Source organism: Ambystoma mexicanum, chromosome 5q (genome assembly GCF_040938575.1).
Source record: "Ambystoma mexicanum isolate Mex_15411 chromosome 5q, UKY_AmexF1_1, whole genome shotgun sequence".
In the NCBI taxonomy this organism is placed as follows: Eukaryota; Metazoa; Chordata; class Amphibia; order Caudata; family Ambystomatidae; genus Ambystoma; species Ambystoma mexicanum.
Genome location: NC_090933.1, coordinates 683,806,005 through 683,830,497, shown reverse-complemented (window position 1 = coordinate 683,830,497; position 24,493 = coordinate 683,806,005). Strand labels below are relative to the sequence as shown.

Here is a 24,493-nt window from a genome sequence, read left to right as displayed (position 1 = left end):
CTTGATACCAACTTATCCATGACCAAACAAGTCAATGCCCTCTCTTCAGCCACCTCGTACTCCACCAAGCTCATCTCATTAAGTCGCAAATTCCTCACACCAAAAAACTGCATCACATTAGCAAGAGCCCTTATACTCTCTAAATTGGACTACTGTAATGTACCCCTACTAGGTACGTCCAATGCCAACCCGTCCAAATTCCAACTCATGCAGAATAAAGCACTCCGAGCCGCACTGGGAATTAAAAAGAATGAGCATATCTCAACCATCAGGAAAAACAATCACTGGCTTCCCATTAAGGCAAGAATTATCTACAAAACCGTATGCATTACACACAAATGCATTGCCAACAAATCACCCAAATATCTCAACAACCCTGTTACTTACAAAGCCTCCTCCAGGCAGCTCAGATCCAGCAATAGCTTCCTCCTTGCTATCCCCAGATTCAAAAGCACAAGAGCAGGGGGCAGCAGCTTCAAAGTTCTAGCCCCAAACACTGGAACACTCTCCCAACTAACATCAAACGAGAAGAATCCCACCAACTATTCAAAAAATCACTGTAAACTTGGTTATTTAACCAATTCTAATAACACCAAAGGTCATAGTTACTTACAGCCCTATGCTCTGTTACCTGCTGGACCTTACACCCTTCTCCTGCCCATAATTGTCAAGAATGTTACTTATGTAATTTTGAACTCTCTTACAACCATGCGGGGATGTTGCCTCATGCCCACAATTGTTAAGTTTGTACATTCTATTAATTGTCTGTAACTACGCCACGATACCTTAGGGTATGGCTGTATAACAAATGTAATAAATAAATATGCATTCCCTCCAATCCCACTTCTTCTATGGGTAATGAATGCATTCATGCAAGATGATCCTCATTGCTCCAACCTGGCCACAGCAAATTTGGTATTCCAACCTTCTACATCTGTTGGTAGCACCTTTCATCAGACTGCCTTCTCTTACGGATATGCTCTGCAGAGAAGGAGGGTCTGTTCTGTACCACAACCCAGCGTCCCTGAAGTTGATGGCTTGGCTCCTTCAGCCCTAGAATTTGGACACTTCACATTGCCTTTGGAATGCAGAATAATTCTGGCAATGGCTTGAGCTCCATCCACTATCTCCTGCTACAAGCAGAAGTGGAAACGTTTCACTATATGGTGTCATTGACAAGGGCACAACCCTCTTCAAATCAAGGCTAATCAAATACTGCCATATCTTCTATCATTGGCAAAGGCAGGGCTGGCACACGCATCCGCATCCATAAAGGTCAATCTTGCGGCTATCTCTCGATTATACTTGCACAGCGGGCAAGCCTTACGTGTGGTCTCATAGGCTGGTTAAGGAGTTCTTCATGGGTCTGTCCCAGACATTCCCTCCAGTTTAAGCACCAGCTCCAGTGTGGGAGCTCAATCTGGTTCTCTGCAAACTCAAGGAGCTGCCTTTTGAGCATTGAGCCCCTCTAAAGTTTCTCTCATGGAAGATTTTTTTTCTAGTGGCTGTTACATCTGCTAGACATGTTGGGGAGTTGCAAGCTCTCTTCTGCAAGCCACCGGATTTCACTTTCCATCAATCCAGGGTGGTGCTGCTTACTCGCCCCTCAATTATGCCAAAGGCTCCATCGACTTTTCACCTGAACGAGCCGCCATTCCTACCTGTGTTCTTTGGCTCTCCCACCTCTCCGGCAGAGAGGGAATTGCAATCACCAAACGTTGCCAGTGCTTTACAGTTTTATATCACATGCATAAAAGACTTTTGCAAAACTTCACAACCTTTTGTAACTTTGGACCCATTGAACAAGGGAGGGCACTGTCAAAGGATTCCATTTGCAGGTGGCTATCTTGCTGCATCTCGTATTGTCGTCTGTTGGCGGACAGGCCACTGCCAGGTAGACCAATAGCACATTCCACCAGAGCCGTGGCTTCTACTACGGCGTTCCTGTCTGGTGTTTCCTGCTTGACATCTGTAGGGCTTCTACGTGGAGGTCTACCCACACCTTCACGAAATTCTACTGTGTTGACAGGGATTCCAGGGAGGAGTCCTGTGTTGGCCAAGCGGTGCTTGAGATGAGTGTTCCAGAGGTGAGGTTTTTTTCCATTGCTGCTATTGAGACCTGTACAGCCTCCCATTGGTTGTTGTGTATTTATTGCTACATAATCATATTCATGGGCATGTGAATCCATGAAAGATCCAATGCTGGAGAAGGAACAAGTTACTTAAATGTAACTCTTGTTCTCCAGCATTGGTATCTTTCATGGATTCACATGCGACCATCCTGCCTTCCTCTCCATGGCTTTTCTTTGGTTCCTACTGCCACATTACATGCGCTTTTAAATCTGAAGATGGTAACCAGGGGTGGAGCTAAGGAGGACCACTGTCATTGGCGGGGGGCAGTATGGCCCAAAGTAACAGCAATGAGCTATACAAGTACCGAACAGTGTTTTAAGTTTAAAGCAAAACTGCTTTGTTATTACGGAGGATTCTCAGCCGGACGACAGAGAATATTCATGGGCATGTGAATCCATCAAAGATTCCAATGCTGGAGAACAGGAGTTACAGGTAAGTAACTTGTCCTTCCCAATCTAGATGCTCAGACAGGAGCAAGTCAAACAGTCTCCTTTAAGAACCCTTTGGCTCACCTTATAATTGTGCAGTCCGTGTTCAAAATCTTAATTCCAATAGAGGGGCTGGGAGTGGGCGTGAAGAATTCAACTGTCCCTGTTTGGTATGCAGTTTGAGATGAAAGGACCTCAAAGTCCAGGCAGGAGTATGTATAAAAATAATCGGAATGCATACTCTAATCCACCAAGCGTTAAAGGTACAACGTATCAATCACTGGTAAAAAATAGAGAAGATATTTGTGTATGCCCGGCACAGACCAAAAAGGTTTTACCCTGTCCATTAGCAAAGCCAGACCTATTGGATTTTCCATGGCTTCCATGCCTCCTTATAGTAGAATTGGCAATAAAGATCATTGCCAAATCTTCTTGCTCATAATGTCTACTAGATTCCTATGCTCTCTATTTTTGTATTTGTATTTGTATTTGTTTTATTTATACCGCGCAGCCATCGGGCCCGGAGGCATCAGGTCGCCTAGGATGATTGTCTGTGAGTTATTATTGGTTTTGTCAATGAGGAGAGTGGATATTTCGCCGATAAAGGTCGGTGCTGGGCCTGGGGGCCTATAGATAAAGTGGAGGGTGGCCGTTTGGTTGGGCGTTAGTGACAGTTTGATAGACAGTGACTCAGCTGATTCGAGTTTGGTATTAGGGACCAGCCTTAAGTCGATAGAATTTTTGTGGATGAAGGCCACGCCACCGCCTCTGGATAGGGCAGTGGAGCGGTCACATCGCATGATGCCGTAATCAGGCGGTAACGCCAAGGCTAGTGAAGGACCAGATGCAGCATTTAACCAAGTTTCAGATATGGCGACAAAGTCAAGGTCAGAGGTGGTGATGAGGTCAGCAATGTCTAATGCGTGTGCTGTGAGATCTAGCGTTGATAAGGGCACCCTTGAACCCGGGCGCTTCGGCCCTAGTGGAGGTGGATTTGCGTGTGGGGCTAGGTGCAGGTGGGTCAAGTGGAGTATGTAAGTATTGCTTGGTAATGTTGAAGCGGGTGTGCCGTAGGCGGAGTCTAGTGCCTAATCTCTTATTTCTTAGTAAGAGAGGGCAAGGCTGGTTGGGGGTGGGTTTTGTAGCAAAGTGTTTCAACCATAGAACTGGGTCATTGAGGTATTGGTTGGCATGGTCACTAGAGTTGTGGGAGCCAGCAGTGGAAGCTGCCTGGATCGAAGTGGGAGTCATGGTTGCAATTAGTGATGCTAGGTGATGTGGGTCAGACTATGCGGTGGCAAGTCGGGTTCAGCACGCTGGGGTGGGGCTGTTGTAATGGGTGACTGTGTGACTAGGGCAGCCAGTAAGGCTGCAGTGTAGTATAGTGACAGTAGCACACTGGCGTGCATGTTGAAAGTGCTAGCTACCTGAGTGGGATACCCAGGAGGTTGGTCACAGGTCAGGATATAGTGTAATTGGATGGGGCCACGGTATCAGTGACCTATATAGCTAAGACAGCAGACATGGGGAGACTGTCAATGATTAAAAGCAACAAACATAAAGTGACTAAGGCAGCACAGTGAGAGTACAGCATTTGTCAGGCACAACACAGTAAGGCAGTTGTAGAATACATTAAGTTGGATTCAAATATCAGACATGAATTGCGGGGATGTAATGCGTGATACAGTAGGCTAGATTCAATGTCAGGGAGCTAAATGCCACAGTGGGCTAAAGAGCACAACACCTAGGTTTAAAATGCACAGCACGTAGATTTGAAATGGCACAATGGGCTAAAAATGCACAGCACCTAGATTTGACATGGCACAATGGGCTAAAAATGCACAGTACCTAGAGTTGACATGGCACAATAGGCTCAAAAATGCATCAAAAGCACAACGCATAGGTTTAAAATGCACAGCACCTAGATTTGAAATGGCACAATGGGCTAAAAATGCACAGCACCTAGATTTGACATGGCACAATGGGCTAAAAATGCACAGCACCTAGATTTGACATGGTACAATAGGCTAAAAAATGCATAAAAAGCACAACGCCTAGGTTTAAAATGCACAACACCTAGATTTGAAATGGCACAATGGGCTGAAGTGCACACCTAGATATCAAATTAACATATTTGGGGTCGCGTGCATGAGGCAGCAACTGAGAAGCAGGAATGCACATGCAGGTTGGACAGGAATGCAAGTATTAAGTTACTGTAGTGCTTGGTGGACCGCAAAGAATGGTGGAGTTGGCGTGCAAGGGTGGTATCTGAGAGCAGAGGGGCTGTTGATCAGATGGGGCATACCATAGATTACCACCAATAGGTTAGGAGAGAAAAGTAACTTTGGGTTGGATGCAGGACTTTCGCGATACCCTGAAGCAAAGATTAGGTACAATAACGTTCAGTTGAGTAGTGTGAGCAGCAGAAAAAGTTGTGGCTCAACTGAGCAGTGATGTTACAAGCAAATTGACAAGGGGGGTCCTGGGAGTCTCTCTGCCAGACATTAGTCCTGGTTACGAGAGACTTACCCAGAGTCTTTAGCTCACTATCTTTCACAGAGAAGAAATATCCCAAACATATCAGTCTTTGTCCTGCCCTGGGGCAATCCAGCACCGAAATGCTAGGCAATTCTCCTCTGAACAAGAGTACCAAAGCATCCCCAGACACGTGTTTCGGTCTGGTTGGACCTCATCAGTAGGGAGGAGCTGTGCCTCTCTAAGAATAGTGAGCAAGGGGTCCACGTCTGGATTCCCCTAGTAACTTAGGGTGAGACCCAAGGTTACTTGAATATGCAAATTGACAAGGGGGTCCTGGGAGTCTCTCTGCCAGACATTAGTCCTGGTTATGAGAGACTTAGCCAGAGTCTTTAGCTCACTATCTTTCACAGAGAAGAAATATCCCAAACATATCAGTCTTTGTCCTGAGGGCAGTCCAGCACCGAAATGCTAGGCAATTCTCCTCTGAACAAGAGTACCAACAGCATCCCGAAACACGTGTCTGGGGGATGCTGTTGGTACTCTTGTTCAGAGGAGAATTGCCTAGCATTTCGGTGCTGGACTGCCCCAGGGCAGGACAAAGACTGATATGTTTGGGATATTTCTTCTCTGTGAAAGATAGTGAGCTAAAGACTCTGGGTAAGTCTCTCGTAACCAGGACTAATGCCTGGCAGAGAGACTCCCATGACCCACCCCCCTTGTCAATTTGTGATGTTACAAGCGCAATGATACCTTAACAGGCGGGTTTCGGTGGCCTTGGGGACTGGCAGACGGCAGTGTCGGCAGGTTAACAGGCTGGTGAACAGGCGACGGCCTTACTTTCGCGGGCCTTTCTGCAGCCTCATTGGCATTGAATCTTCTTTTAAGGCCACCTATTGTGGCATGCTTGAGTGAGGAGTCTGAGAAAGAGGTGGCATTTCAATATGATTTTTAGTTCAAGAAAGAAGAAAATGCCTACCTTTTCCTAGTTGTAGAGGGTGGTCCCGACCTAACCAAGGAATAACTTGGGTGATCGTTATCGGGGTGGAAGTCCAACTGAATATCCGTCCTCTGTACGAAATTCTCCTCTACTTTAGCCCTAGCAGTAAACAACAGAAAGAAACCTAAATAGTACCAGGAGATGACTCCCCTCTCCTGGTTCTGTAGGGATCAGCCCTAGGGGCAATGTTTAACAGTCTTTATTTCAGTTCACATTTTGAAGTGAAAATGCCAGGAGAATGGCTCCCTTCTCCTGGCTCCACAAGTTCAACCTTCTCCTGACAGTCCTTTACAATCTTTAGCTTCTGATTCAACAAATGCAATCCAGGAGAATGACTCGCTTCATCTGGTTCCTTGACTCAAAGTGCTCTTCTATCTGTTTTTCACAATGGTTCTTATGAGCCCTTCTAGTAACTCTCCACACTTCTGTGAGGGCTCACTTGAATGTATCACACTCTTTATCTCTGATTTTAACAGTCTTGTCCCACTTATTGAGACAAGGGTTAATGCTCTGGGGATTCTGTTTGCTTTGGTTACTGTTAGAACAATTATTGAAATGAATGAGATTCCTTCCAAGGTGTTCGTTGCAACTGTTCTTATCCTTAATGCTATTACTGGGATGAGGGAGATCACTCTTGAGGCTTTCTTCACAAGTCTTATTCTCAATGTGTTTACTGAGATGAAGGAGATCACTCCTGACGCTTTCTTCCACAATTCTTATTCTCATACAATTACTGAGACGAAGGCGATCACGAGGGGTGTCGGGCTTCTGTGTCCCCATCGAACACTTGTTTGGCTTTGCTCTTCTCTCTGCAGTCCTGCAGTGTCTCTGCGGACGTTCTGGGCAGGCAGTATCGCATAGTTGTGGGACCAATCGGTCCACCTCTGTGAGGTCTCACGCCACTGTCTCCCAGAATCCAGCTTCCAGTTCGGCTTGCTCCTGCTCAGCCATAGAAAGACTCTTCTTTTTTTGACCGTTCCATGTCATGTGACAGCAACTGATCTCAACTCCTTCCACAGTCATGCAGAGCCTTCCTGAAATAACACTTGCAGTTCCTGGCATAACCTATGGCATTCTAGCATATTTTAAAGGTCAATATCGGTCGATAATTCATAGGGTCAGTTCTGTCCCCCTTCTTAAATATCAGAATTACCACTAATCGCTTCCAGGAAGGGGGCGTAGGTCCCTGTGACTTATTAATGGTCATTAAAAAGGCTAAACATATCAGATGGAATGAGAGGTATGTGCGGTATAAGAACAGTATTTAAGTTCCATCAATCACACGGGCTCTATGATGTGTCTTTGTAGGCACGTAATTGTTAACCTTGTTCCATTGCAGAGTCCCTGTGATGGAATAAGATTGCGTAGTAGCATAATTACAGTACCTACTTTCAATTTTAGCTCATGAGGAAGCATTCACCCTGCAGTGTTTCGCTCTTTAGAGACTGAAACGTTGAGCCAGTAATTAACTGTTAATTGACACTGGAACTGCTGTGCCCTGTGTGAAGAGAAGTGGGGGGTAGAAAGAAGTAACTTTCAAATGTTTGCGATAGTGGAAGGTGAAAGTTGAAGCGTAGAACCGTGCTCATTGTGTTTGTTGAAATGGTAGCTGTTGTTGAAGTGGGTACAGTTTGCCATTTGGACAGCAGAGGGCAACCTAACACTGATAAATTGCATCAGCTGAGTACGGAAACATACCTAAGCGTTTTATATATGTTAATAGATTTTTTACATTCTTGCTGAATTGTTTTACTTTTTAGCTAAAGTTGTGCTCCATATTTCAAAAAATATGTATGTATGTCCAAATGTGAACATCATATAATATATAAAAACACTACAGTGTTTCTTTCTTACATCTGCTATTTGTTTTACAGAAATCTCTCACGATTTTGAATATCAGCAACAACCACATTGATGAACTTAAAGACTTAGCCATTTTGGAAAACATATCCCAACTTGTTGCAATGGACAACCACTTGAGAGAAATAGAGGTAATGTTTAGTATGAATTGTTCATAAAGTCTGCAAACTTGCCTCATTGGTATCATTTTCATAAAAATCACCATGCAGGGTACTTAATGCACATGATTACTTAATTGCATGTGTGCAATATGCTCACAACCCACATTCTACTGGATGATGGAAAGCATTGGACATGGGAGTATGAGAGTTTAAATGTAAAACATGAATTGGCAATTGATGTCTGCTCACCTGAAGGGTAAAATACCAGATGCCAGCTTATCAAGAAATATTCCCCTGAAAGACAGCATGGGTATTACAATTGAAATAATACATTGCACATGTGTAACCCCATATCATTTTATAGACTTCAAGTGATGTATTTCTTATTTAATTATCCAGTAGATGTGAAAATGCTGCCTGGGATCTAAGGAGTTAAACTTTCATATTGGTAGTTCCTGCTAATGTTCATTGGTGGGTCGCTCTGCACTGCGGTAGCGAGGGGTCAGACAGTAGGTGGCAGCAGGATGTCTCCATGGAGGCTGGCAAGGAGTAGCTGTAACCCAGTAACTGTATGACTAACAGTTAACTGTGCTAATGACTGTGATGATGCATGACAGGGTACAGAAGCATGAGGTGTCTGCGGAGAGAGTATATCAGGCAGTGAAAGGTAACGGACTGTTTTCAGCTGAGTGATGCTGTGAACATATTCCCTTACTGAGTGGAGTATCATTTAGCATTTCCTCAGATTATTCCCTTTCTGTCCTGGGGAGGTGAGAATCCAAACACATAATGACAGAAGAACTGTCATTATGCATATCATATGACTTGGGTCCCTAGAGAGGGTCTAGCCCAGTGATGGCAAACCTTTTTGAGCCCAAGTGCCCAAACTGCAAACCAAAACGACTTATTTTTTTCAAAGTGCCAACACTGCAATTAAACCTGAATAACGAGGTTTTAGTTTAGAAAAAACAATTCGTACAGTTTTTCAAACTAATTAACAGCTTTTGTTTAAAAAGAAAAACACAATAACAGAGCTTTCCATTAAACATTTTTTTTTATTGAAAAAAACAAAAAAAACAAACAACAACTGTACACGTGCATGTATTTTTTTTAAAGACGCCTTTTGTGGGCACAATTAATGTGATTTTTGCTGTTGTATGCATGCTGATAACTTGTCAAACCTTGGCTCATACTCTGTTAGTTTAAGAGCAACACATACAGCACTGAATTCATCTGTTAGTCTATTTCTGGCATCACATTTGATATAATTCAATGCTGAAAACAGCTGCTCACAAGCATACGATGACCCAAACAAGGAAAGAAAAGCAATCCCAAGTGTTTTCATTGACTTAAAATTATTTGGCAGAGAATTCCACACTTTAAGGATTTCATTTTCCGAACTAGCAACTGTGCTGTCCTCTGTTATCCCTTCACACTCCATCTTCTCAAGTGTTGCACGCAGGTCATAGAATTTATTTTTCCAGAAAGAGCTTTCTTGAAATTCCAGTAGCTCCATTTCAAGATTTTCTAAATCTAACCAGTGTAAGCAGGAAAGATCAAGTTCTTCACATTTGGCTTTATCTGGAGACGTAAGAAAACACAGGGTTGTCTCCATTTTACGGAACTGTAAAAATTTGTTACTAAAATTCTCCTTTGCAACTACTATAATGCTAGAAAATTCCTTGTAGATTTCATGATGGTTTGGATTGTCTGTAAATGTTGTAGAATTTTCCAAATACATTTTTAGATTTGGAAAATATTTCAGCTGCCCATTTTCAAGGTCTCTTTCAAAAACCTGCAGTTTTCTCTCATATGTTCTGATATCAGAAAACATCCTTTCTGCTGTTTTCCCTAAACCTTGCAGTTTTTTGTTCAGTACGTTGAAGTGTATTGTAAAATCAGTAAAAAACATGAGGTTGGTGAGCCAGGTCATATCAGTGAGCTGTGGATATTCCTGCCCCTTTTCATTCATAAACAGTGTAATTTCATCCAAGCAGGCTACAAATCTCTCCAAGAGCCTTCCTCTGCTTAGCCACCGTACATTATTGTACATAAGTAAAGTATTATACTGTGCCTGTACCTCATCAAGAAGTGCTTGAAACTGTCAACAATTAAGAGCACGAGCCATGATGTAATTCACCATTTTTGTGACATCCTTGAGAATATCGTCTCATTTTTTGCTGCTTTCCTTGGCACAAAGAGCTTCTTGATGTATAATACAATGAAATTGAATGACTGGATGCTTTGCTTCTTTAACAAAAAACTGTATGAAACCAGATGTTACCCCCACCATGGAAGGTGCCCCATCACTAGTAACTGAAACCACTTTTTCTGGCCTTATGTCTTGTGACAAAAAAGCCTCCATCACAGCATTGTAGATATCTATCCCTTGTGTTCTTCCAGGCAAAGACACCAGTTTCATGAGCTCTTCTCTCATGGTGTCACCAACAGCATAACGCAAAATTACTGCTAGCCTTGCATGATTATTTATATCTGTGCTTTCATCCAAGCACATGGAGTAACAGGCTGCCTTTTGTAAGTCAGTGGTGAGCTGCTGACTAACATCACTTGCCATACGCAGGACTCTATCTTTAACAGTATTTCTGCTAAGTGGCATTTCAGAGATTTGTTGCTTAATTTTGTCCTTGTTTGGGAAATCATGAAAAAGGGAATTACTCACAGCCAACATGGCCGTTTTGATAAAATCGCCATCAGAGAGGGGCTTCCCATGTTTTGCTATGTACAGTGAAATTTCAAAGCTGGCAGTTGCCAGATAATTTGTTTTAGAAAGATAGTTGCAAAAACTACGATACTGGCAGTGATATTTCCTTAATTTCCCATCAAGAAACTCTTTTCTTTCAGCTTTACCAAGTTCCGCAACACTTTTATGGTTGGTATCAAAATGACGTCTGACACTTGATGTGCGAGATACAACACTTTCACTACACAGAACACAAAACGCTTTCCCATTGCGTTCAATCACTCCAAATGACTGTGTCCAGGCCTCTTGGAATGATCTTCCACTATCTGTTTTTAATTTTGCCTTCTTTGATGTACTCATTTTTGGGTGTTCAAGTCTACAAAAAACACAATTCTTTTTAAAATAAAGACGGATGAAGCACCCAATACAAATCTATCCCTACCTACCTATACCAAAAATATTATTGCAACATTTCACAAAAAAGGTACATAATAAACACAGAATTGTAGAAGAGCAACTCACTGATTTATCCACTTATACTAACAATAGGTTATAATGCCCCCCACTCACACCAATGAAGGGGCACACATTCCTCCCAATGACACCAAAGATAGGGCCACAATTCCCCCCCAATGATGTTTCCCAATGACATCTATAATGAGGCCATATACACCAATGAGGGGGGAAAATGTTTCACAATGACACTAATAATGAGCCCTTTTTGTTATTAGATAGAGCAGCGCCGCTCTAAGAGTAGTAAGTTAGTTAAAAAAAGGCTTTATTCAGTTTGGCAGAATACTGCAGAGTATGGGCAGAATACTGCAGAGTATTGCATAGTATGGGCAGAGTATTGCACAGCATGGGCAGAGTATTGCACAGCACTGCATAGTATGGGCAGAACATTGCATCTCTCTCTCTCTTCCCCTCTCCCCTCGCACTGTAGGGCGCGCGGGAGCAAGATTCTCTGGGAGGACGTCCATGGACGCCCTCCCAGAATAAGCCGACCGTGCTGTAGCCATCTTTTGGCTATGGCCCGGTCGGCAATTGGTTATAGAACTTACTTGATTTGCTGGAATCGGTGTGGGGTCAGTCCCCGGTCGCTCCGTTCACTCCAGTCACTCCTGTGGTGTCCGTGTGTCAGGTGATATCCCACGCAGGTGCGTCAGATGTTTGATAGCGGGGGCGTGGCTTCAGTGTTCTCTGGGGAGGGTTCTCCCCAGAGAACTGTGGGAGATGTAGTCCGCGGGAGCCGACGCCGTGACTACAGTGTATGACTGTAGTCACGGCGTGCCCACAGAGATGGCTCGGCGTGCCGGCAGCGGCACGCGTGCCACGCATTCGCCATCACTGGTCTAGCCCATGTACATGGACATGGAAGAGTCACCCAGGAGAGGTTTTGGACATCATTATGGTTTGGGCCAGGAGGGGTCGCTCAGGGGTAATACGTGTTCCTTGGAAGCAAGCCAACGCAGAGCAACACAGGTTTGAATCCCAGTCCCATGCTTAGAGACTGGTCTCCGGTATTAAGCGCGTTACAAAAGATTAATTAAGATAACAGACTGGCTGACAAGTAGATCATGTGCAACAATACAGAGATATATAATAGTTGTAGAGAAAGGAAATGAGGGAGGGCAGTCATCCTGTAATCAGGAGAGTTATATTGCCTCCTAAAGTAAAATATGAACAGGAGCGTTAATGGTGAGTTGGTGGTGAGAGGAGAAATTAGCGGCAGCTAGTCAGTTTCTGCGAAGGGGTCTCTGTTCGGTGCTCCCCTGTTGAGTGGAGGAGGCGTTGTGCCTCACAGGTACAAAGATGGAAGTTTAATAGTTTTATTTAGGCCTTCATCTCTGTAGAACAGGGTGCAGGGTGGTTTTCCTTGTAAGCTAAGGTGGTCACAGGGTCGGATGCCCCACGTGTAACCCACTTCTCAAGTCTCTAACTTTGACAGAAATCCTGGGTATATCAGCAGGTGCCATGTATAAATTAACAGTGGGGATTTACATTAGGTTTCCACAAAAGAGGATACTGTTCATTCCTCATAGTGGAGTATGATCCAGACTTTAGACATACTAACACATTTCATAGTTAAAGGATCAGTTCACAAACAGCTGCCTTCAACCATTGAAAAAATAGAGGAATCACCATTTGGTATTCTCCCTAGCTAAACTGCCTCTGTACCAGCTGTGGTACGGTTTACCCAGTAATGTGTAAATAGGTTGCCAGCAACTGACTGTTGTATTGGAAGTTTATTTGATATGTCTTGTTACAATAATAAAAAACATCCGACATATCCTGGATATTGTTGTCGTAATATTCATGTGGTAGTAAGGCATTGCTCTCGTATAATTTTTTCTGGGTTCAGTTGCCCTTCATTCAATAGGTGGAGGCACTGTATATATATATATATATAATATTACAGGGCCTGCAGTAGCCGCCCTGTAGTTATAGTTAAGTTGCTCAACCCATAGGAAGAGCACTTTTTGGGCGGCTTATAACTTTGCCCCCTCAGACCAGTCCTCACGAAAGTCTGTAAAATAAGTATATGGCCCGTCAGATCATTCCTGCGAAGCCTGGTGAGGTTTTGTCAAGGGGGGTGAAAGTTATAGGAGGGGTCCCAAAATGTGTGGTTTTTCCCATAAACGCGATGGAAAATGTATTTTGCTCACGCCTACAGCCCAAATCGCTGGACGGATTTTCACCAAATTTGCAGCAGGAGAGGCGGCTTGGTCCCGAAAGCATGCTTTTGTAAATTTTGTGTAAATCCATCCAGTAGTTTGTTTTAAAACAACCAAAAAGTAGGTACAAAGAAATTAGTGATATCTGGGTTTGGTCCGCAGACTCAATTCACTGTTTGGTCTGCAGACGGGCCTCCGATTGGCACAGAGGACGACGTGATGTCCACGCACACGCCCACTGATTGGATGATGAAAAGCAGGTGCGTCAAATTTTCCGAAACGCCCGCCATGTTGGATCCGCGGACAGGCACAGCTAGCCGCGGACCGCGGGTTGGGAAAAAAGGTCTGGAAAACACATATTGGGTCATTTGGTGGTGGAAAGAGGGGTTGGGAAGGGTGGATGAGTGGAAAAAAGATGTTATGATGCTTGTAGGCTGAAAAAGGCCGTTCACAGATAGCACTGTGGACGGATGGCTTGGAAAAGACATTTGGGTTCAATTGATGGCTGGAAGAAGGCATAGAAATGGTAGGGAAGTGGAATGAAGGCAATGTGGTCCTGTTTTATAGGTGAAAAAGGGTTTGGAAATGCTGCTGATTCCGCTGTCTATTTCGGTGTCTGCAGACATCCCTTCATTTGCATGAGGGTCAGAGTAAGTTTTATTAGTTGACGGTGTATGGTAAGTACTTGTTATATAGTTAATTGTGCCTTGGTCAGTGGCCAGTTTCTGTGCGGTGGGCACAACGACCACAGTAGTAATATGTGTATAGTAATTGTAGGTAATGTAGTGGGAGTACAAAGTGTTTGTAATATGAAGGAATTATGTAATTGAGCTGGATGTAATTGGACATGCGGGAAAGTAGGTTCAATGATAAGTGGCTGCAGATTGCAATACACCAAATGTTTATGTGCCACAGTGTTAGTCAACATTGAAATAACAGGCAAAGGAATTTGTATGCCAATGTGCATTATGAACATGTGCCTGTGGCCTTTGCACATTTACATCTTACTGTGGAGGGCAACGAGGGATTTCTGCATGATTGCAGAAATGGATATGATTGTGGGAATAGATGTACACAGAAACTAGTAAGCCTGTATTCCACTGTTCGTATGTCTACACTTTTCGTGTACTTGTATTAAAGTTACTATTATTTGTTCAGGCTTATTATGGTGGACAAAGTGTGATGTTTTTGTGGTTGGTTTAAGGATGAAAGTCAATACCCTTGCATTATCCAAAAGGCTGTCTGAGACGGTGGAACACACTATCTGCAGATCTTTTTGACAACCTACTTTTCTTCACAATACCTTAGATCTTGTTGCTGCAAGTCTCTGCTGGGGAAACTCTTCTCATAGCAGAAAGCAAGGGGCAGATTATTATTGACGTGTAGGGAATCCGTGCCTGTGTGGACCATGCCTGAGGTTATTTTTTAAAGAAAACGTAAATGTATTGGGAACAGGTGCATTGATGGCGGTAGAATGGAATTAAATATTGTGCTATGTGGTTTACTTCAAATATTCTGTTGTTTTTGAGTACACCGATTGCCAGTAATATTGTTAAATTTTGTGGCGTGTGTTTCTGAAAACGAAGGTGACTTGGGCACCGTGTGAACGGCACATGAAGGGGCTCATTGTTATGTGTCCTTCAATAAACCGCACTAAGAATTCGAAGTAGTAAATGTGTCAAAAATCCACAAAGAAATGATAAAATTCACTACATTGAAAGCTGATGTTGGAAAGTAAAGTTTCTATTTCGGAAAACTGTGCTTTGAAGCGGTTGGTCCTCTGCTACATTGGAAGAATGGATTTGCAAAATGCAATGTAAGCAAGATTTTAAATAATATTTTTTGAAGTGTGGATTGAACTTGTGCCATATGATGAACATCCTGACGGATGAATGTTCAATTTGACACAAAGAATAGACATTGTACGTGTGAATTGTAACTTAAATGTATAGCCAAAAAAAAGAATGTACTGTGGATATTTAACTGTAAAGTGGTTACTGAAATATGTTATTGCCTTCTTGGTTTTATAGTTATAAAATCCTGATGTGCGCATGTCATGGGTACAGCTTAGCGGCTGACAGTTTCTTCAACAGTATTTGGACAATAATTATCAACAACGGATATGTAATAACAATCATCTGGGACGACCGCCAGACAACAATCTATCCTTTTTTCGGTTGCAGTAACACGGCGCAATATGGGGGTGTATAGGTTGTAGAAACATGCAGATGTAAAACTGTTGCTTTTAATTTCAATTTTAAAGCACTAATTTCTCCTCTGCAATGTTACGCCATGTGCGTACATTACTCGTTGGTCATGGAAGATAGTTTTTGGTGAAGAACGCAAAGTCTTGCATTTATAGATCGATGATCGGATTTGGCATTACAACATCACTGTTGACAGTTTCACTCAAAACGAGAATGATACAAAGTTCGGTAGCTATGAACTGTATTCGAAAAAGTTAATCAAGTTTTCATGGACTTAATAGCATTTTTTTTCTCGTTGTGTCACAATGAAAAGTACTTGTTGCAGTCCCGACTATTGTTGTTTTCTTCAAAATAAAATGTTTGTATCATTTTTGTAAAAAGAAAGAAAAGTTTTGCATTTGTTGTAGATTTATGTGCTTAAGTTCCTTGTTTTGGGTTAGATAACCTTATGAACGTTTAGTGATGTTAGGGTTACGGGCGGGCTAACGTAATCAGTGCCGCGAGGGCTTTTGAAGTTAGGGTGATAAAATCGTATTGAGTCTATCTAGTTCATTGAGAAATGTAAAGGAGATGGAGTCTATAAGATAAATATTTCAGTACTATTTTTTAACTGTGAAAGGTGGTTCCTTAAGGTACCTTTTTTTGTTGTTGTTTGATGATTTTTTTTTTTTTGCAGGAGAAGTTAGAAAGTAAGGTGGGGTGGAAAATGACAGAAGAGGCACTGACCACAAATGTGGTGCAGCAGGTGGACAGGGGAAGATGTTGTGCATGGGTAACATCTAAGGTAGGGGCAGTGTTTCTCATGCTCCTTGATTGTAGCTTCAAAAGCACTTCAAAATTGCTCCTCCCTGCAGAGTGATGTGTTGCAGTATATACAGAGGACTGGTGTCTTCGAAAGATATGGATAAACAGCCTCTTTTATTGCTTGCAAGGTAGCTGGTGGGATTTTGTGTCCCACAGAAGTAGGCTGTGTGGTTACAGTACTGGTTGAGGAAGATGAGGTGGAGGAAGACAGCCTACTACTTGCTAAGAAAGGAACAGCCTTTCTGAGAGCATTGCAGTGGTTGGATTGGGTGTGGCAGTGCATGGAGGTGGTCCCATAGGAGTACTGTCCAGGTAGTCTGCGGCTTAGTACAACGTTGCACTCAGTGCATTTCACTTTGGTAATTTTAGCTTTTGGTACATTCCCAACAGTGGTAAAGAACTGCCACACCCATGATTCTCTCTTGGTGCTAGAGCTAGGCACTTCCTCCACCTCATCCTCTTGGTCATCTTCATTGTCTTTGGAAGTAGTGCACATTCATTGTTGTGTAGGTCTTCAAGCTGGTGGTGGCTCTTGGGGAGGAGGGATGGCAATACCTGATGCCATTTTTAAGATAAATAGCAGTTTTGCTAAATGTGCAGCATTTACAAGGCTCAGAATCATAGGGGAGACCCAAAAAGGATGTACCCTTCAACCAACAAACAGATGTACATAAAATCACAACTACTGTTTACAACATGCAAATATACCTTTTTGCACAAACACGTTAAAAAATACGAATAATATTTTTTATTTAGCACACATTACAATGGAATGCACCAATCACAAACCATAATTGTACACTTCATATAATCTCCTCACTACAACTCTTCATACAGATTGAGAAACAACAGGTGCTTATTGAACAAGTCATTCTTACTAAACAGTATGTGCATTGTATTTATTTCTCTGTTATTGTCTTTCATTATATAAACATGTGTTATAAGACAGAAGCACTTTCTTTTCTCACAGAAGGCAAGCACACTACAGTGGTCAGAGGAGAACTTCCCAAAGGAAGAAATGAGCTACAATAACATCTCCAATGGCATACAATGCATATTTTAATGCAAACAAATAATGTATTTTATACACACCTTAGTAAAATAATAATTGCTATTTCTCTTACAGTGCATAGTTTGCATGAAGAAACCACACCCCAGTTTAATTACGCACAATCCCAAGAATCACAAACAGTCCTATCCCCAACTGTAAATAATCAAACCATGAACTTGTCTAAAAAATTGGATGAACTGAGTAATGATTTTAACAAACTTTTATCACTGTCCTTCTTGCACCTGTCCCCCATGTCCTCAAAAAGCATCCCCACCAAATTCAGGACATTTCAATCAAAGGCGCTTTGATGAAACCTCACTCTCTTCCTCCTCTCATAATTATTGTACACAAAGTCCTAATTCTCCCATTTATGTTTCCCATTCTGATACCCCATCCCTTTCTTGAATGAATTTATTTTTTGTACTATAATTGTTTTCTTTATTGTTGTGTGATATTTCCTATTTTTTTCCCATAATGAGTCAGCGGACACCACGACTGTCCGGGGTATCTGCACTCAAAATGGAGGTGCCCCCGGGCAGGCCTGATGTCTGGACATGTCGGTCATGCCTGTTCTACAGATACCACAGCACATGCGCCCTGCGATTCCTGCCCGATGGGTGTCCATGGACGGCCGCAGACGTCCTCATGTGACCGCACCTGTGCAGCATGATGGTGATTTCTGTGAATGTGTCCTTGGCCGTGGACAGTTTAAAAGTGCTTTTCCAGCCAACAGAAACGTTACCCTTGCACTGCTCCCAGACCCATTCTATGTTCATCTGGCAACGTTTTACAACTTTTCAAGGCCTATTTTCAACTCTGTAGTCTGCGGACAGTACGACAGTCCGCTGACGGTTCCTCTAACGGGACCCACCCATTACTTTTCCTCATTCTCAATCTGGCTATCCAGCAGAGATCACTTGCTTCACATTTCTTTTGTCTTTACTCCTGTATTTTGCAGAAGTTGTTCTTGGAGACCATGGCATCTCTAATGGCCATTGCTTCTTCCCAACCATCCCCACCACCACCACCGCCATCATCATCTGGAGGGCCTGGAGACAAGAACAGGTGCAGTGATACAGAAGAGGATGATGAAATGGAGGAAGTCCCTGTCACCAGTATTCAGAGTGGTTCCTGTTTGTGGCAAATTTTCACGACCGTTGGAAATGTCCCAAAGGCTTGTGCAAGCAAGGTTTGTTGCACTGAGTGCTCAGTCGCGGGAAACCTGGCTTGTATTCCTACCGGACTACTTCCATGAGCCGCCACACCAAATCGACCCACCGCCTGCTCTGAGAAAAGCAATACCTTTCTCAGGTAAGAGCAGGTTGACTTCCTCCACCCCTGTCACGCTCACCTGGTCTCCACGGGGGCGTTGCTCGAAGCTGCACAAATGAAGTCTTCTCTGGCGCTGCATGGGTTGAATTAGGGTGCTTGCACGCGCGTCTTCTCCCTCGCTATCACTTCTCTCGAGCTTTTGCCTAAAATGCCAAATGAGATATTAGCCAGCCGTGAGGTATGGGTTTGGATTCCACCTCCTGCAACCTTCTGATGCCCCTCCCTTCAGCTGCCTCACCTTGGGTTTTTTAATGGTGGAATCTCCGTCCTGATCTAGCAGGGGAGCGGTATGTTCAGTCTTCCCCGGATCAAGTTACTTCACTGATCCTGCGGGGCTGTAGCGGAGTCTTGAATAGCTGGACTCAGCAGGTAAGTCTCTATGCCAATTGGTGCTTGGTATAGTTGTTAAATGTCCTTATTGCCCAAGTTTGAACTTGTCCATCCTTTCTTTCAGATTAGGCCTTGGCGGTTTTCAGATGAAGATTTTGCCTGTTCCCAAAAACGTGGAGCAGGATTCCTGCGGGTGAGTATTTGCGCCGATGGCATTGAAGGCTTTTATATATGGTTTCTTTTTGTGCGCGATAAACCTGTTGTTCTTGTCTTTTTCTGCAATGCAGGTGCGGCGCGGCTCCGGAGCAGCGATTGGATGTACCGCTTCAGAGGAAGTCCCAAAGGAATGAAGACTCCGGTGAGTATAATTTGTCCATGCAGATACCTTTCTCTATGCAGGTGCGGCAGTCGGAAAGCAGCAGGAAGTGCGGCCTTCTGGATGGAATGCTTCAGGTAAGGCCCCAATTGCTGTTTTAATTCCTGTTCTTTTCTTTCCCTTCTTCTCAGGCGCCGATGGATCGTGAGCTCTTGGACGGGCGTGGCTGTTGAAGTTTGAGTCAAGACAGACACGGTGAGCGTTACGCTGCAGGAGTGCAGAATAACGCGAAGCATGTTCTGTCTGAAGGGTGTGGTTTAAATAGCCTTGCAAGTAGTTCCAGTTAAAGTAGTCCCTTAGCCACACCCTGCCTTTTCAGATAAAGTAGTCCCTCAGCCACACCCATGGTAGGCAGAAAGACTCAGCCTCACTATGCTGAGTATGTAGTCCCATGCAGTTCAGCCCATATTATGAGCCTGGTGCCAACGGCGCCAGGACTGAGTCCAGGAAGTCCTAGGACACTCCTTCGGGGATTGATAAGCCCTTATGGATGCCAGTGACTGGGGTGGGCCCATCAGTTCCAGAGGTGTGGGAGTATGCACCATGACACCCCATCATCTTCATCTTTGGGGCAGAGGGTCCCAGCGGCGGCTTCACAGGCCATACAGAACGCTGTTGACCCTTCTCTTTCGAGGGTCATAGTGCTATGTATGTACTGTGAAGCAGCAATCTGTAGGGGGCAGCTGTTTGGGAGTGCTTTTGAGGCTGCAGTCAAGGAGCACGAGAAACATGCACCTGCCCATTCGTCCCCTTCGTCCCTGTGGTTGATGCCCCTTCCCTCCCTTACCTCGCCTGTCTTTGAAAAAAAGACAAAAAAAGACAAAATCCCCCAAAACACAAAAAAAGGTTCCCTTAGGAGCCACCTTTCACAGTTAAAAAATAGAATTGAGAAAAAAAGTCATAGGCCCCTGTGCAGCCTGCATAGACCGCAGACAGGGTGGGAGTCTAAAAAAAAAATCCAGGCACGGGGCGAGACAATTGATATCATTTTAATTGTTTTGCGTTCAAGAAGTATGGCTCTTAAAAGAACCTTTTTATGTGTTTTTGGCTTTTACACATTTCACTGGATTTCATTAACTCTTCTCACTTTCACAAAAAAACTGCTTCAAAGCATTTGGAATGTTTTCCACAAAAATCTGATGACTCACATCAGTTAGATGGACCCCATCATGCCGAAAAATGTTGGCCCGATCAAATTTAGTGTTCTCATTATGAAACAATGTCATGCCAACATCTCGAACAAAAGCACACACAGCTTTATTGACAATGCGCCTCACTTTTTCCATTTGCGGACCAAATTAACTCAAATGCATCCACATCTGTCTCTGAGCAATGCGTGAAAAAATAATTTTAGAATTAACGAACATTTCCTCCAACTTTCCCAATGTCTCCTTCTTTGCCAACTGGAAGGAAATTCCAGTCACGTTCCCCAAACTGTTCCCTCCACAATGAACAATAATAATGTCCTGATGTTTCATTTCAGCCATATTTGCACAAAATGGGAGCAAGTCAACCCACTTCATGCTTCGCACTCCATACCAGAGCACTTCCAATTCAGGGAATCCAAGATTTTTGGCTATTCCACAATTCTTAGCGTACACCTCCAATCAATAAACCCAAGAGTCCCCCCAAAATCCAAACACTGCTTGCTGAAAGACATTGCCATGGCCATTTTCAATCCTCTCACAACTCTTACTAACAAAACTCCTGATACCCTCTCTTCCTGTACACCACACCCAGGAAAACCTGATTGGCTGATCCCCCAATGTCCACGGATGTCGCAGCCACTGAAAGGGGTGGGTGGGAAAAGTAATCACAATTTAACTTTTTTAATCTTTAGTGGTGGCTCTGAAAATAATCTTTTTGGGGGGGTTTGTTAACGAACACCTTTTTTTCCTTTTTTTGTTTTTTTTATATACAGTAGTACTGTACACTCTACATCTTCCTTTACAATTTTCTTACAGGGACTTTTTCAATGCATTCATAACATTGTAAAGGAAAATTGCATTTCTGACATCTGTGAAATGAACTCCGTCTTGACAAAACAATTCACACCATCAGAACTTATATTCTCATTCTCAAAAGATGACATTCCTGCAGCATATAAAAAAGCAGATTCTTCAATTTATGAATAAAGTTTGTTGGACATCTCCATGTTTGCCTCTGATTTATTTCAGAAAAAATAATCTTAGCAGCAGCAAACAGTTGCATTAGTCCTTTAAAAAAATCCTTCAGGGCAACCTGCAAAGACACTGGGGTCACAAACCCCAAACTGTCCCCTGCACTATGCACAATCGAAATGTCTGGACATTCAGTGTTCTCTTCTGCGTGGTTCTCAAAGTCAGGCTTTTTACAGAAGTTTTAAAAGTTGATTTTAAGATTGTTTAATGTTTGATTTGTTTGAAGGAAGGATTTGAGGGGTATAAAGGAGGTAGATTACTGTTGCCCAATTTGGCAAAGAGGCAGTGGGCATGGAGATAAATCTGCACTATTTCGCTTGATTTCTTGCTTTGTAAGGTATGACTAATGAAGAGTATACAATGTAAAAAAGGTGAATGATCAAATGTAAAAAAAATGAGATTGAGATCTGTTTTAATAAAAGTACATTTTGCAAAAACAAAAGTTTTATGAGCATTTTTTGAGAACTGTGATTCTCAATTCAGATTGTATATTTGTATATTAGAAGTTGATGATGTTGTGTTAACTTTCATATGTTTATATTTATACGAAAAAGAAAAGACTCCAGGAGGATTAGGCAGTGGCACGCCATAAGCTAAAGGGCCATTTTTCTTGTTTTTTTCATTTGCTCCCTGATCAGGGCGCTAGCCAATCAGGATTCTTAGAACATGGGCTGTATTCTTCAGTATAAGCTTGCGTTCCGAGCAGCCTGAGTGCTGCTGGCCAGTGCCCCCTTCCTTGCATAGTCTTCCTCTTCCCGCTTCCCCCTCACCTCTTTGTACCCATGTAGTTTTCTATGGGGGTGGTAAGGGTGTTTAATAAAAAATAAAAAGTATGACTTTGCGGTGTGGCACTGTGCCGTATCTTATGAAATCTGTTTCCCTGTTGATGGTGTCACTATGACTCCCATTTATACTCACCATTTCCAATGCTGCATAATGCTAGTGAGCGTTCTAATGTAAAACCTCAGGAGAAACAAAGCTTGCACACTTCTCCTACGTTACATCTAAATTGTCAATTGCTATGTGCAAGAACAACTTTCTGTAGTTCCCCACCCATTATTCACAGTGCTTGACAAATGTGTTCATAACTTCACAAAAGACAGGATATATTGCATCTGTGCTATATTTTCAAATACAGTTAAAGTGTGATCCGCTTTACCAGTGATGTCAATCATGATGCCATATATGATATCATCAGTGATATCATTGTGATGCCATGAGGAAACTTATTGAATGCGCAATGCAGGCCTCATAGTTAAGGTGGCACCTGCCAAATTTGAAGGGTTTTGTGGCATTAAATTGGCACCTTAATGTCACATCACCTAAAGTTTTCTCACTGAATTTCAAGGATGCTCCAACTAAAGTTCTTTCACTATACATATACATATTACAGTGTAGTTATGGTTAAGTTGCTAAACTCATAGGAAGAGCACTTTTTTTCGGCGGCTTATAACTTCGGTCCCCCTGTAGGAATCCTCACCAAACTTTGCAAAGAAAGTATATGGCCGGCTCTGAATTTTCCACCAAGTTGGGTGAGGTTTTGTGCAGGGGGGGCAAAGTTGTAAGGGGGATCCCAAAAATGTTTTTTTTCCAAAGACTTAATGGGCAAAAACTTTGAGCACGGCTACAGCCCGAACGGCTGGACGGATTTGCACCAAATTTGCGGCTGGAGTGGGGGCTTGGGTCAGCAAGTGTGCTTTTGTGTGTTTGGTGGGAATCAGATGAGTACTTTTGTTGCAAACAACTGAAATGTACGTCTCTAAAAATTAATGATATCTGGGTCCGGGGACCCATTTCACTGTTCGCTCTACGGACAGAAGTGTCATTGGCTTGCTGTATGGCATGCTGTAAGAGAACTTTGGACGCGGCCGGTGGTTGGCTGGAGGGTAGCGTGCTCTGCATCAACATTTTTGGGAAATGCCACCATGGTGTATCGGGGGAGAGTGCGCCGGGGGAAGGGTACCGTAAAATATACCGTACGCCATGTGTTTTGGTGGCAAGAAGGGAGGGAAAGGGTGGGGGAGTGAGAAGTGGTTCATGTGACATATGTGAATAGGTCGAAGAAGACAGAGAAGGGGCTGCAGTATTTGTGCGTATTGCGCCAATTCGCGGGTACCTAGACAGGTGACTACTTTGTGTGGTGATTGGAGGCAGCTGTCGTAACGGCCCGATAGCTTGTGCCGCGACCTTTTTGCGCCAACCTCTTTCCGTGGTATGTGGTGGCAGGCGAATTTCAGAAGGGGAGTGATTTGCACATGACATAGGTTGGGTGGGAGTGTGGGTGGAGTGCTGTGCGGATGGATTGCGGTAGTTGGGCACATGGTGGCATGCATGGGTGCATGAAGTTGCGATGGGTCTGTTGAAGGGTTAGACTATTGGGTGCATGGCCCAAGGCCGTAGGCCGTAGGGCATGCAGTCAAGAACCTAGGCCTTCAGCACACCCAGCGCAACAGTGCATGTCTGACTCTGCATCCGGTAGAGGGTGGTGCTTCCATAGTGTGGTGTGTGCAGATTGGTTGGAGTAGGGCCAATGTTGCGAACAGTATGTGGGTAGGTTGGCAGTGACACAATACTTTGTGAACGGAAGTTGGTGCGGCTGTAGTGTGTGAATGAAAGTGCAGGGGTGCAGGAGACAGTTTCTTTCTACATTATGGTAACTGTTCCACTTTTTTGCTGCATAGCTCCATGGCGGTGCACATGTTGGGTAGGAGTGCTGGTGGCAGTGGTGTGTATGTGGAGTGACATGCATGGTGGCATTACGTTGGCGGTGGTTGTGTTCAAGGCCTACACTATTGGGTGAATGGCCGAAGGCTGTAGCCCGTAGGCCATCCACTGAACAG

At 43.4% G+C, this 24,493-nt stretch overlaps 1 protein-coding gene across 2 annotated transcripts in view; it reads left to right on the top strand.

Annotated features, from left to right (window-relative positions):
- PPP1R42 (protein phosphatase 1 regulatory subunit 42) overlaps window positions 1-24,493 on the top strand; it is a 1,058,014-nt gene that overhangs the window by 773,483 nt on the left and 260,038 nt on the right. For both annotated transcript variants that reach the window (XM_069621142.1, XM_069621141.1), the window contains one exon: window positions 7,911-8,027. In XM_069621142.1, coding sequence (XP_069477243.1) covers window positions 7,911-8,027 — 117 coding nt within the window. The remainder of the gene's footprint in view (window positions 1-7,910; window positions 8,028-24,493) is intronic.